General features: G+C 36.3%; 1 protein-coding gene across 1 annotated transcript; it reads left to right on the plus strand.

Annotated features, from left to right (window-relative positions):
* Positions 1-596: 596 nt before the first annotated feature.
* Positions 597-12,124, plus strand: LOC108697967 (placenta-expressed transcript 1 protein). Its single transcript, XM_041571403.1, has 7 exons — positions 597-846; positions 6,756-6,954; positions 8,680-8,735; positions 10,370-10,393; positions 10,787-10,840; positions 10,936-10,989; positions 11,510-12,124. Exons 1-7 carry the CDS (start codon positions 666-668, stop codon positions 11,638-11,640), a joined length of 699 nt encoding a protein of 232 aa, XP_041427337.1. The 5' UTR covers positions 597-665; the 3' UTR covers positions 11,641-12,124.
* The last annotated feature ends 1,490 nt before the right edge of the window (positions 12,125-13,614 follow it).

The following is a 13,614-nucleotide window of genomic DNA, read 5'->3' on the forward strand; positions in this document are numbered from 1 at the left end:
ACCCCAGGTCCTGAGCATTCTGGATAAAAAATCCCATACATGTTCCTTTCTAAACGCATTTCTTAGGAAGGCAGTTGGCCACATGAACCCTAAATAGTTAATTCTGTTTTCCCCCCTCTTCTACCTCATACCTGCCTTTATATTTCACAAAATGGTTTACACCTCCTTGGGGTTCCCAGGCGTTATGGCAGGTGAATTTTACTGCAGCAGATGCAGCAGCTGTGAGTTTGAAGGGTGGGCCAGGCATGGGGCTCGGGTGCAGGATGTGCCCCACCTAATTATGCCACTGTATTTAAATGGATGTGGAGCTGCACATTGCATACTTCTGCTCCAGATCTTATTTTGTGTAAGATCTGGCTACAGCATCTAGCTAAGGCTCTGGCAAAGTATATATACTGCTAGTGTTGCAAACAGCTACTTACCCTATAAGATATTGGTGCCATACACAAGCTTCCCATATTTTTAAAGGCTGTGGTTAATGTATAGCCTGAAGTGATGTTAATGACATAATAACAATGGCAGTAGCCCGGAAAAGTAGCTGATAACACTCTAGCCCTGCCCTTAATAATTAACGTTCAACAGTTAGATATAAAGCAACCTGTTCCTCTCTGGGTTTCACAGGTGCCTGAACTCCTTACCTGCCTGGAACTAAGTGCAGCATCACAATGGATGTGAAAGGATGTGCAGCAGTGCTTCTGTTCCTTGGGCTGATGGCCATTCCAGTCCATAATGCCTCTTCTAATTCACTTTGTAGTATCTTGAATGAGACTCTGAGCAATAAGACCAGCAACTTTACACTACTAGTCAACCCAGACAACATATTTTTGGTAAATCATACATACACAGGTAAGCTTAGCTTTCATTACTATATACAATCTTTTATTATTAGTAGTGTGCATCACATGCCTTTTTGTGTCTTTCCCATGGTGGCTTATGTTTTACTTGATATGTTATCCTTTTATCAAACGTGGTACTTTGTGAACAGAGGCTTGGATTCCGACCGTCCATTTAATTTCTAATTTATTTACTAGCAGGATGGTGGCTCAGTGGGAAGCACTTTGCAGTGCTGGGGTCCTTATTATCATTCTAGCTGGGGACTGTCTACAAGCAGTTTGTATATTATACCTATGTGGGTTTCCTTCCATACCCCAAAAACATACAGACAAATGAATTGGCTACTGGAAAAACTGACCCTACTGTGTATGTGTTAGACTGTAAGCAACTGAGGAAGGGATTGATAAATAATTTCTGTAAAGTGTTGTAGAAATGTGTTGTTGCTATATATAGTAAATACATGAATACGGATAATAATTACAAGTGTATACAGTAGTGGCCATCTAGGTTTTGTATAACATTTGGCTGTAGGTGGGATACTGGGATTTGTAATACACAGACATTAGAAACCCACTATGGTGAAAAGCAGTTGTGTTTCAATTATATAGAAATGAATTCAGATTCCAAATTCTTATATTTCTGTTTACAAATAAGCAATGGTATCATGTCTTTGCGTTAGGTAGTGATATGCAAGCCTTCTGAAAAGATAAGAGGATTTACAGTAACTAGGGATCATAGGCAGAGACATTCCAATTGCTCTTTTCTGTATCTTTGGCTAATTAACGGGCCCATTTACTTAGCTCGAGTGAAGGATTAGAAGAAAAAATACTTTGAATTTCGAATGGTCGAATATGGCTACTTCGACCATCGAATAGGCTACTTCGACCTTCGACTACGACTTCGACGTCGAATCGAATGATTTGAAGTAAAAATCGTTCGACTATTCGACCATTCGATAGTTGAGGTACTGTCTCTTTAAAAAATTCTTCAACCCCCTAGTTCGCCACCTAAAACCTACCGAACCTCAATGTTAGCTTATGGGGAAGGTCCCCATAGGCTTCCTAATAATTTTCTAATCAAAGGAAAATCCTTCAATAAATGGATTAAAATCCTTCGAATCTACGATTCGAAGGATTTAATCATTCGATCGAACGATTATTCCTTCGATCATTCGATCATAGGAAAAGCGCTAAATCCTTCGAGTTCGATATTCGAAGTTGAAGTATATTCGACCCTATGTAAATCTGCCCCTAAGTATCTAGAACTCTTGATTCATAGCATAGATAAAGCTTATCATTTAGAGCCATCAATGCAAACTTGTAGCCAGTTTCAGATCTCATTAGCATAATATGTCGGAGTATGATTTCTAATGGGTAGGACATGGAGAGCAAAAATAAGAGAGCAACATAAGGGAGGCTTAAACCCTCATATAAAGGATTATGTGCAGAGTCATGAAAAGAAGTCCTTTATGTACCTGTGCCTTTACAGCTCAGATACAGTCTAGTAACCCAAAACTTCCAGATTGCCTGTTTCGAACTTTTTCGAAAGTGCAAGATATTGGAGTTAAACAAAAATTAAATACATTTAAAAACATGTTTTCATGTGAGCAGAGATACATTAATGCCATTAATTGGGCACTACATTAAAATATCAAGAGAGTTTCATCAATGTAAGGTTTTCAGTTCAAGTCATATTCGTACCAATTCCCTGGAAGGAAATGTCATGTTCTTTCAAAGAATTTAAATTCTGACCAATTTCCTGGCAGCAACTTTTGTTCTGCTGCTCAGATTGAATCTATAAGTGGGCAGCTCAAGGTTACCAGAGACACAAGTCCAGCGGTCGGTGCAGGAAATTTTCCATTTCCTGTTCTTTATTTGCAAAGCTAAAAGCAAGCAGAATTGAATAAAATGTGTGGAATTTTTTAAACCTAAGTAATCTATAGATACACAGGTATGGGATTCTTTATTTGGAATGCAGAAAGCTCCAAATTACAAGAAGGCCATCTCCCATAGAGTTCATTTTATAAAATGATTTCCTTTTTCTCAGTAATAATAGCATTTAAAACTGAGTCTATGGGAGATAGTCATTGCCATAATTCTGAGCTTTCTGGATAACAGGTTGCTGGATAATGGATCCTATAGTATATCCGTACTTGATCCTAACTAAGATCATTCATTTATTACATATTTCATTTTTTTTGTTAGACTTAGGGGCCCAGGGTGGAAGTGAATTCGAATTGAATTAACAAATTCAAAAACTTCGAATTTCGAAGTAATTTTTGGGTACCATCGAATAGGCCAAAATTTGATTCGAATTTAAAAAACGTTGAATATTCGACTATTCGAAAATTGAGGTATTGTCTCTTTAAAAAACTTCGACTTCGACACTTCACCACCTTAAACCTGCCGAATTGCTATGTTAACCTATGGGAACCTCCTAGAACCTATAGCCAGTATTTGGCTTAGTTTTTAGAAGGAAAAGTTTTTTTTTTGAAAATAGTTTGAACCTTCGATTAAATCGTTTGAATCGTTCGATTTGAACGATTTGAACAATCGTTCGTACGATTTGAATACGATCGAAAACAGCTAAATTCACTCAAAAAAAACTTTGACTATCGAATTTCTACAATTCGATGATCGAATTTCGACGTTTTACCACTTCGAAATTCAACCCTTAGTAAATGTGCCCCTTAAGGTATGGTAATCCAAATTAAGGACAGATCCTTTTTCCAGAAAACTCCAGGTGCCAAGCATTCTGAATATGACTGTGTGCATTCTAAAACTGATATTGAGCAATGTGATTATTAATACTTTAAACAGAATACAGAAATGAGAACAGGTATTGGACCTGTTATCCAGAATGCTTGGGACCTGGGGATTCCGAACAAAGGATCTTTCTGTAATTTGGATCTTCATACCTTAAGGGGCTGATTCACTAAGCTCGAGTGAAGGATTCGAATGAAAAATACTTCGAATTTCGAAGTATTTTTTGGGTACTTCGACCATCGAATTGGTTAAATTAGTTCGAATTCGAATGAAATCGAACAAATCGAACGAAAAATCGTTCGACTATTCGACCATTCGATAGTCGAAGTACTTCCCCTTTAAAAAAAACTTCGACCCCCTACTTCGGCAGCTAAAAGCTACCGAAGTCAATGTTAGCCTATGGGGAAGGTCCCCATAGGCTTGCCTGTGATTTTTTGATCGAAGGATTTTCCTTCGATCGTTGGATTAAAATCCTTCGAATCGTTCGATTCGAAGGATTTAATCGTTCGATCGAACGGAAAATCCTTCGATCGATCGATCGCAGGATTAGCGCTAAATCCTTCGACTTCGATATTCGAAGTCGAAGGATTTCAATCCGAGGGTCGAATTTCGAAGTATTTTTAACTTCGAAATTCGACCCTTAGTGAATCGGCCCCTAAGTGTACTAGAAAATCATGTAAACATTAATTAAACCCAATAGATTGATTTTGCTTCCAATAAGGATTAATTATATCTTAGTTTGGATCAAGTATAAGCTATTGTTTTATTATTACAGAGAGAAAGGAAATCATTTTTAAAAATTTGGATTATTTGGATAAAATGGAATCTATGGGAGACCGGAATTCCGTAATTCGAAGCTCTCTGGAGAACTAGTTTCCGGATAACAGATCGCATACCTGTATTACACACATATTTTTAACTTTATAGATGTGGTTCTCTTTTAATAGCTTTCCTTTTAGAAGTGTAGTGTTTTTGCCCCTTTTTATAATATTATTTCCAAGAAAGACAGCCCTAGACTCAGAGGAAGAAAATTTATCCACCGGCAATAAGCTAAGGCAAATAGATTTTCTAAGGTGTGGTTCATACAATGGTTTGTAAGGAAAATATGTAAATAGTGTCCATTGTCAATCAAAAATTATCACGTCACCTAATATTCATCTGCAAGCACTTTCTAGTCATTTCATCTGCCTATATTGTATATTACTTGTATGGAAATACTGTCATAATATTCTCTACATATCTGGATATAATATGTTTCAAAACCACAATTGTAAAGGCTGATGACTATTTTTTTTTCAGAATATGTTGAAAATGCAAAACCGAAGGTATTCAAATGTTTGGGTTCACGGGCATCTTAGAGGAGAACTAAACCCTAAAAATGAATATGGCTAAAAATGTATCCACATTTTATTTACTGAACTCATTGCACCAGCCTAAAGTTTCACCTTCTCAATGGCAGCAATGATCCAGGACTAGTGTTCTGGCGAATCTGACACATTTTTCTTCGACAAAATTTCGCAAAACGGTGAAATTTTTTTATGAAGTGTAACAATTTTTTTACCCATTGGAGTCTATGGGCGTCATTTTTGCAGCAAAACTTAGCGAAAAATATCATCATCACTATCCAGGACTTCCAACTTGTCACAGGGGGTCATCATCTTGGAAAGTGTCTGCGACACGCACATGCTCAGTGGGTTTTGAGCAGCTGTTTAAAAGCTAAGCTTAGGGGTCGTCACAAATTATCAAGCAGAAAATTAGGTTTATCTGTAATATAAGATGATCCTACAGGGCTGATTATTAAATTCTGATGCTAATTGCACTGGTTTCTGTGCTGCCATGTAATAATTATCTGTATTAATATCTAATAACCTTATATTGTGACATTTATATTCTATGTGTATTGTACATTTTGAGTGGGTCCCTAAGCTCAGTAAGTGACAGCAGCACAGAGCATGTGCAGTGAATCAGCAGAAAAGAAGATGGGGAGCTACTGGGGCATCTTTGGAGACACATAAAGGGCTGTGGTTGCCTTGGGCTGGTACAGAAGCCCAAAACATAATTTACAACATTTCTAGCTACTTCTTTAGTTAAGCTTTAGTTCTCCTTCCAAACTGTCCTAGAGTTTGCTGAAATTCTGAAGCATAGAAATCAATTATGGGGTCACTGAAGTAAATAGAAACTAGATCTCGGAGGAGCAGCAGTGAAAGCAGTAAGCCTCGGAAGCAGTGAGCCTCGTATACAAATGTGAAACACATTGCAAATGTAATTTTTCTGCCAACATTTCTGAAATGTTAATACCATTAGTAGTGATGGGTGAATTTATTCGGCAGGCATGAGTTCACGGTGAATTTTCGCTGGCATCCAAAAAAAATGGTCGGCATCCAAAATTTTTTTTGCAGTTTCGTGGATTTCACAGGAAATTCACGAATTATTCGGCGAAGCGAAACGCAACAGATTCGCCCATCACTAACCATTAGCAACTAATTCACTTGCCTGTTCGCTATTAGTAATTCCAGATTTGCTTGTGTCATTGCCTTTTGTATAGACACAAGTAGCCTTGTGAGTAATGCCAATACACACTTAATTTGCATCCATTTTAGTGCTTTACCCCCCACCCTTGTGATATTACAGGAAATGTATCCTCTAGTGATAAATAAATAGGCACTGTAATTTCTTCACATTTTTTGCGGAGTGATGAATACTTTTCCTAAAGAGATTTATAAGTAGTGATGGGCGAATTTGCGCCGTTTCGCTTCGCCGAAAAATTCGCGAATTTCGCGCGAAATTCGCGAAACGGCGAAAAATTCGCGAAACGGCGCCGGCGTCTCGTTTTTGACGCCGGCGCCCGTTTTTGACGCCGGCGCCCGTTTTTCCGACGCCGGCGCCCGTTTTTGATGCCGGCGTCCGTTTTTCGAAAAAAAAATTTTGACGCCGGCGAATTTTTTCCGCGAATTTTCGCGGGAGTTTAGCGAATTTATTCGCTGGCGGCAAATCGCGCAAATTCGCCGCGAATTCGCGCCTGGCGAATAAATTCGCCCATCACTATTTATAAGTAGAAAGAGACAAGCTCAGATCTTTCAACAACGATTCTACTGCTCTTCATTTGGCATATCTTAGACCTAACCTTTTTTGTTTCTTTGTTTTGTTTTTGAATAGTAACATTGTCTGGGAAAGGAAATGTAACAGTGATCTTTCAAGCTCTACCATCATCAAATATTTCGGGCAGTGTGGTGGGGCAGTGGTCCAACACAACTGAAAACTGCGATGGGAGCCCATTATTTCAGAATCTCAATGAAAATGGATCAGTTTCCGCAAACTGGACATCACCAAATACTGTGCAATCTGTTGTGATATAGTGAGTTTCAGACTTTTTTTGTGATCAAGTAGTTTACCACAATGCAAATCAGTTTAATTGTAAATCACTATATTTCACATTCCCTCACTTTCTCATGTCTTCGTCTTTTATTATATCATACTTTTTTTCCCACAAATCCCTAATAACTAGCTTAACAGTGCATACGATCATGTTCCCCAATAACTCGTAAATAGGTTACAGATACATAGAAACACTGTGATAATAGACAAAAGTCATGTTTCTGAGAACATCTAGAGCAGAAAATCTTGCTGTAACTGATCTACGGGTTGACCTATCAGGACTATCTGGAAGGCAAAACATTAAAATCGCACCCTAAAGGTGGCCACAGACGCACAGATAATATCATACGAAACAAATTTTCGTACAATATTCGGTGCGGGCTGGACGGAAAATTTTGATCGGGTGCCTTAAAAGTCACCCAAACATTGTTAGTGCTAAATTGTCAGATACAGGTAGAATTCTATTGTTTCTGACGATTTAGCTCTACACGTGTGTATTGAAACGAACAATCTTTCTTGGAAAGATCTTTTCCAAGAAAGATCGTAATTGTTACGTCTATAGCCACCTTTACTGTCCTGAAGGCTAGGTTCTCCAGCCACAGCTCTGAGTCCCTGTGGGGGGGGAGGAGATCCCATATATTGGGAACAACTGCTCTTTCTTAAGGCATAACCTTCTTACCCTTCTACCTATAATAATGCAGTATTTAAAAGGTTCTTGCAATTACTTAGGGGCCGATTCACTAACTTCGAGTGAAGGATTCAAAGTAAAAAAACTTCGAATTTCGAAGTATTTTTTGGGTTACTTCGACCATCGAATGAGCTACTACGACCTTCGACTACGACTACGACTTTGAATCGAACTATTCAAACTAAAAATCATTCGACCATTCGACCATTCGATAGTCGAAGTACTGTCTCTTTAAGAAAAAACTTCGACCCCCTAGTTCGCCATCTAAAAGCTACCGAACTCAATGTTAGCCTATGGGGAAGGTCCCCATAGGCTTGGCTAACTTTTTTTGATCGAAGGATAGTCCTTCGATCGTTGGATTAAAATCCTTCAAATCGTTCGATTTGAAGGATTTCATCGTTCGATCGAAGGAATAATCCTTCGATCATTCGATCGCACTATTTGCGCTAAAATCCTTCGACTTCGATATTCGAAGTCGAAGGATTTTAATTCCCAGTCGAATATCGAGGGTTAATTAACCCTCGATATTCGACCCTTTGTGAATCGGCCCCTAAGTGATATCATTTTAAGGTCCATCTGTAGCTTTAGGGGGAGGGGTAAATCAAGGCTAAGCTCAATTACCTTCATGAGACAGGGTTTTTACAGTACATTGTATCTTTACCTCTGTCCTACAGTGTTAATGAATGAATTCTTCCCATGACTGCGCAGGTTTCAAACCACCCTCCAAAAACCATAGAGGAAGGTTTATTATTATTTATTTATTATAAATTCCTGATAAGAATAACCATAGAGTGTGTTTGTATGGCAAGCTCCACTAGGGCAGGGGATAATTGGAATGAAATATATCATATATGTAAATGAATAATCGAATTCTAAAAAGGCAACGTATACTAATAGTAAAAAATTGCTCTCGTGCTGTATATCCCACTATATATGCCAAATCTTGATATGATTACTTTAAGTCTATAGATCAATATACTTACAAAAAGTCATGTACTGAATTTTCTTTAATTGTAGTGCATATTTCAAGGAGGGAAATGATTTATTCCGAAAAGAAGTTCAATTAGATGTTGGTGAGTAAGGCATTTAAAGAAACAGTTGTTTTTAATCAGAAATGTTAGCCAAATAGTTTTAGAATTTCTGAAATGAGAAAATGTTTCAAGTAAAGTGCTTTTTGGGAAATTTGACTTGTATATAAATTGTAGGGATAAGAATTACAGGGCATTTTGACTCAAGTCATTAAGCCATGTGACAATTGCATACAATTGTAATATTCTAGAAAGCTACGGTTATTAAATTGCATTTAAACTTTAAAGATATTTTATATTATTTTACATGTTTTATACATTAATTTCACCTTTAATAAAAAAATATTTCATTGGCATTTTTTCATGTTTTAAAATGGTATTGTGTTTAAAAGTTCTAACGTTTGAATATTTATTTAAATTTTTTTAACCATTTGAGGGTCATGCTGCATTTGTTTTAGAGTGGGCTCATGTCTAGGACAAGAGAGGATCTCTTTTGTCTTTATTTTGCTTCCTTGGGCATTTTCAATAATAAGTGGCCACTTCAAGCAATTTCCCAAGCATCCCTAATAAAGACATATATATATATATATGAGCTACAGAATATGTACCTGCCCTATTCAAATTGACCTAAGGGTAAGTGTGTTAATGAAGTTTCGCTAAGGAATGTTCACTAGGAAATGCTCGTATTATCTCTGACGACACTTCGCCAGCGTTTGTCAGCCGAGACGTAACTTTGCATTTTGAATAATAAGCGTATCCACTGCGAATTAACGTCTGACAAAGTTGCAAAAAGAGTGGTCGGAGCCTAGCGAGGTGAAAGTTCGCCTTTTATTGGGTTTTCCAAATATGGCCTTTGGAATTTGGAGCACCCAGTCTTAAAGTTATTAATATATTTAAACATTTATTAAAATAAAATCGTTTTGATCTTTCAGCTTAGGTAACATGCGTTATAAGGTATTGTCTTTCACATATTATGACATAAATCTAATATATTTATATATAGTACACAAAAGCCATGAATATCTTGTAAATTATATCCTTATAAACGGTGAGTTCTGATGTCATCAGTTATAAACGGTGAGTTCTGATGTCATTTCTGTCACATGACTCACTAAAACCTGTGTATTATAATAAAGTACCCCCAGTTGCAAAATATGAGGATATTAGAAGTTACCTCAGAGTTCCATGACCTTCGGCCTCGTGTTTTTATATTGTCATGAAACTCCTCGATAACTTATAATATCCTTATAATTTACAAGAGGAGGTACTTTATTCACTATATAATTGTAACTGTCCCAAATAAGGCATGCACTCACAGGTCTTATCCAAGGTGAAAAAATGGTGTTTATTCAGCAAAAAACTGCTAGTATATATATATATATATATATATATATATATATATACAGTATATATATATATATATATATATATATATATATATATATATATATATATATATATATATATATCATTGTAAATACAGTAATAGCAATAATAGTACTATATAGTGAATAATAGTAAAGATTAAGAATTATTTGTTGAATGGATTACTGGGTTTCCAGATCATCAATCCCAGACATGGACTTGTAATAAAGCCAGGCAACTTTTTAGAACAAATTAAGGATATATTGACGTGATAATTGATGTTCTTAATAATTTTTTTCTCTTATTTATTTTAGTTTCACCTGCCAACACTACAAAAGGTGATATTCATTTATTTATTTGGCATTTTACCTATTTACATGGAGTCCAAATCATTATTTACTTGCATGCCCCCTAGATTGTTAACCTTACTGTACATAGCTGGTAGCATGTCCTTTTTAGAACTTTTTATAAGCATAGAACCTACATAACTCCACTATGCCTGGCTGCTGTTCTGTCAAATTGTAATAGCGTCTGCACATTAGCTAATTTATTTGTCATCCAAATGATCAGACCATCTGATTTTGTATGATTTGCCCATCTATATACCTTGTTTAGAAATGTTCATTATAGGTAGACTGACCAAAAGTTACTGCTACTTTTGATTTTTTTTACTTTTGATTTTCTTTTTTTCTCTTAGCACAAAAGCATAACAATTTTTTTTCCTGTTGCAGCACCAGACACAACTGAAAACACAACACTGACTACAGGAAAACCAGGCGCTACAGGTTAGTTATGGGTACACATTCTGGTACACATTCTGATACACAATAAATAGAACCTGGTAGTCTACTATTTGCCATCTGTTTTTTTCCTGTTGCAGCACCAGACACAACTGAAAACACAACACTGACTACAGGAAAACCAAGCGCTACAGGTTAGTTATAGGCAGGGGCGTAACTATAGAGGAAGCAGACCCTACGGCTGCAGGGGGGCCCAGAAGGTATAGGGGCCCCACGAGGCCCTAATTCATATACAATTTCAATAAATATTGGAGAAACAAGTCAACCTCTAAATTTTTTGGGGGCCTGAAAAATTATTTGCTGTGGGGCCCAGTAATATCTAGTTACGCCACTGGTTATAGGTACACATTCTGGTACACATTCTGATACACAATAAATAGAACCTGGTAGTCTACTATTTGCCATCTGTTTCCCAATAAAGCTGATGTGTGCCAGAGGAACAGGTCAGCATTAGTGGAAAGGCTGAGCCTACAGATCTACTATAAGGAATAATAAAAACTGCACTGATAATTTTCTCATATACTTTCAGTCATTTAATCAATTTATTTCTACGTTAGTGCAGAAATGATTTCATTGTCCCTTTTTGTGTTTAAAGTCCCAGGGCAATAAACTATCATATCTAAAATAAGTGACTTTTTTATTTTTTCCTTCCAGCTTCACAGATTACTACTACTACCCTTGTGAAAACTACAAGTGCAAGTTCAGTGATCCACCCCAGCTCCCTAATAATGGCACTGACTGAGGCCATTGGGCTATTTTTCATCACCAGCAAATTCCTTTCATAAGTCATCATAATCAAGCATGGACAAAATTAAACCTGTATCTATGTTTTTTAAAAGGCTATTTTTAAGTATTATCTATTTAAAAAGGCACCAGTAATTAAGATTTGCAGAGGCCCTCAAAAGCAGAAAATCAACTCAATGTTATAGAGCTGGGACCTGGTTTAGACAAGAACTTAGTTTAAACCAATGATATATTTGATCATACTGATCACAGTAATTTTTCCTTAAAACATTTGTAATTTCTAAAAGTAATTTTCAAATAAGCAAAATTAAAAACAAACCATTTTGTCAGGAAAAACATTGCTAGAATTTAGAAATAATCATTCATTCATTCTTTTATTCAAAAAACCAGGTGGTCTTTATGTGGAAGACTGAAAATGTGATTTCATGCCTGATTACTAAATGACCACTTAAAGAATCACTGCCTGACTAAATAAATGTAACTGCTTCTTCTCTTTTTGTTTATAATAAAATAAATATCCATGTTTAAGAGCTTATGTATTTATATTAAAAGCAATTTTATGAGTGTGTCAATTGATGATCTGCCATTAAGACAAAAAAAACAAAAGGATGTTGGGAACGGTAGCTCATTTCAACATCAGGAAACCAATGCAATATAGATTTCTGTCATAAAATGTTCTTTCCTATAATTAAGTATGACTAATTTACATTAGGCACTGTTTGGATATTAATGCCTGGGGCATTATGTGACAAACAGTATAGTAATGGGCAAATCTGTCCTGTTACACTCCAGATAAAAATTTATGAAACAACTGACAAATTTGAAGAGTTGAAGTCAATGGGTGTTTTTTTCACAGCAAGTTTTTCAATTCATATACATATGCCTAAAGGAAAACACCCTAATTATTTATGCATTTCCTTTTATGTCAAGCACTCCAAGTGTTATGGTTGATTAACTGAGAAATGGAACTGTTGTAACTGAGAAATGGAACAACCAATGTTTGTGCAGAATATATAAGAAACTGAATGTCATCCCAAATAAAGGAATTGTATTTTGTACTAAATGTAATACATATATATATATATATATATATATATATGTATTCATTAATAAAGTTTGTGTAAATTAATTCAATTGGTTGTCCAGCATGAGTTTAGGATTTGGATTCAGTTCAGTATTCGGCCAAAACGAAGGATTTGGGGATTTGGTCGAATCCGAAATAGTGTACTCGGTGCATTCCTATTTTAAAACAAACATCTTATTGGCTGCTATGGGTTATAGCTTTTGGGGAAATTTTGTCTCTTATATTACATATGGGATGCACTTAATCAAAATAAAAAAAGAAAACAATGCATAGGGTATGGTGGATAATGCTGGATAAAGGGTAAAGATGAGTTGAACTACTTGAAACATTTTTGATGTTTGGGAAATACATTAGGCAGACCTGAAGTGCTGTTTATATGACTTATGCCAGTTGTCCCCAACCAGTGACTTGCAAGCAACATGTTGCTCACTGAATGTTGCTCTCAGTGGCCTCAAAGCAGCTCCTTATTTTTGAATTCCTGGCTTGGAGGCAAGTTTTAGTTGCATAAAAACATATGTACTGCCAAAACAAGCCTACTGTTGGCTGCCAGTGCACAAATGGGCTACCAATAGCCATTCAAAGCTCATATAGTATTAGTCAATTTAGTGATGGGCGAATTTGTCCTGCTTCGCTTCGGCCGAAAAATTCCTCCTTTCTCTTTTCTTAATGTTTATGCACCCTGTTAGAGTGGAAGAATAATCTTTTTATTCACCTCATACCTTTCCTCTTGATGTAGTCTCTTATAATCATGTTTGCCCCTTCTCCTCTAATTAGTCATTATTTTACCTTTTCCAATCATACAGTTATGTATGCTATCCCAGGAAAACCACATAATCCTCTGATTCCAAGCTTCCCTTTCCTGAGTATCTAACATTTCACCACCTAATACATATCGCCTCTAACACTACCCTGCATATTCATGTAATATGGG

The sequence above is a fragment of the Xenopus laevis genome, chromosome 7S, assembly GCF_017654675.1.
Source record: "Xenopus laevis strain J_2021 chromosome 7S, Xenopus_laevis_v10.1, whole genome shotgun sequence".
Classification (NCBI taxonomy): Eukaryota; Metazoa; Chordata; class Amphibia; order Anura; family Pipidae; genus Xenopus; species Xenopus laevis.

Excerpts from the sequence above, each read along its gene's own strand:
- LOC108697967 (XM_041571403.1), top strand. The coding sequence starts at position 666 with ATGGATGTGAAAGGATGTGCAGCAGTGCTTCTGTTCCTTGGGCTGATG. Across the intron at positions 847-6,755 it reads GGTAAATCATACATACACAG|TAACATTGTCTGGGAAAGGA; the intron begins GTAAGCTTAGCT and ends GTTTTTGAATAG. Across the intron at positions 6,955-8,679 it reads GTGCAATCTGTTGTGATATA|TGCATATTTCAAGGAGGGAA; the intron begins GTGAGTTTCAGA and ends CTTTAATTGTAG.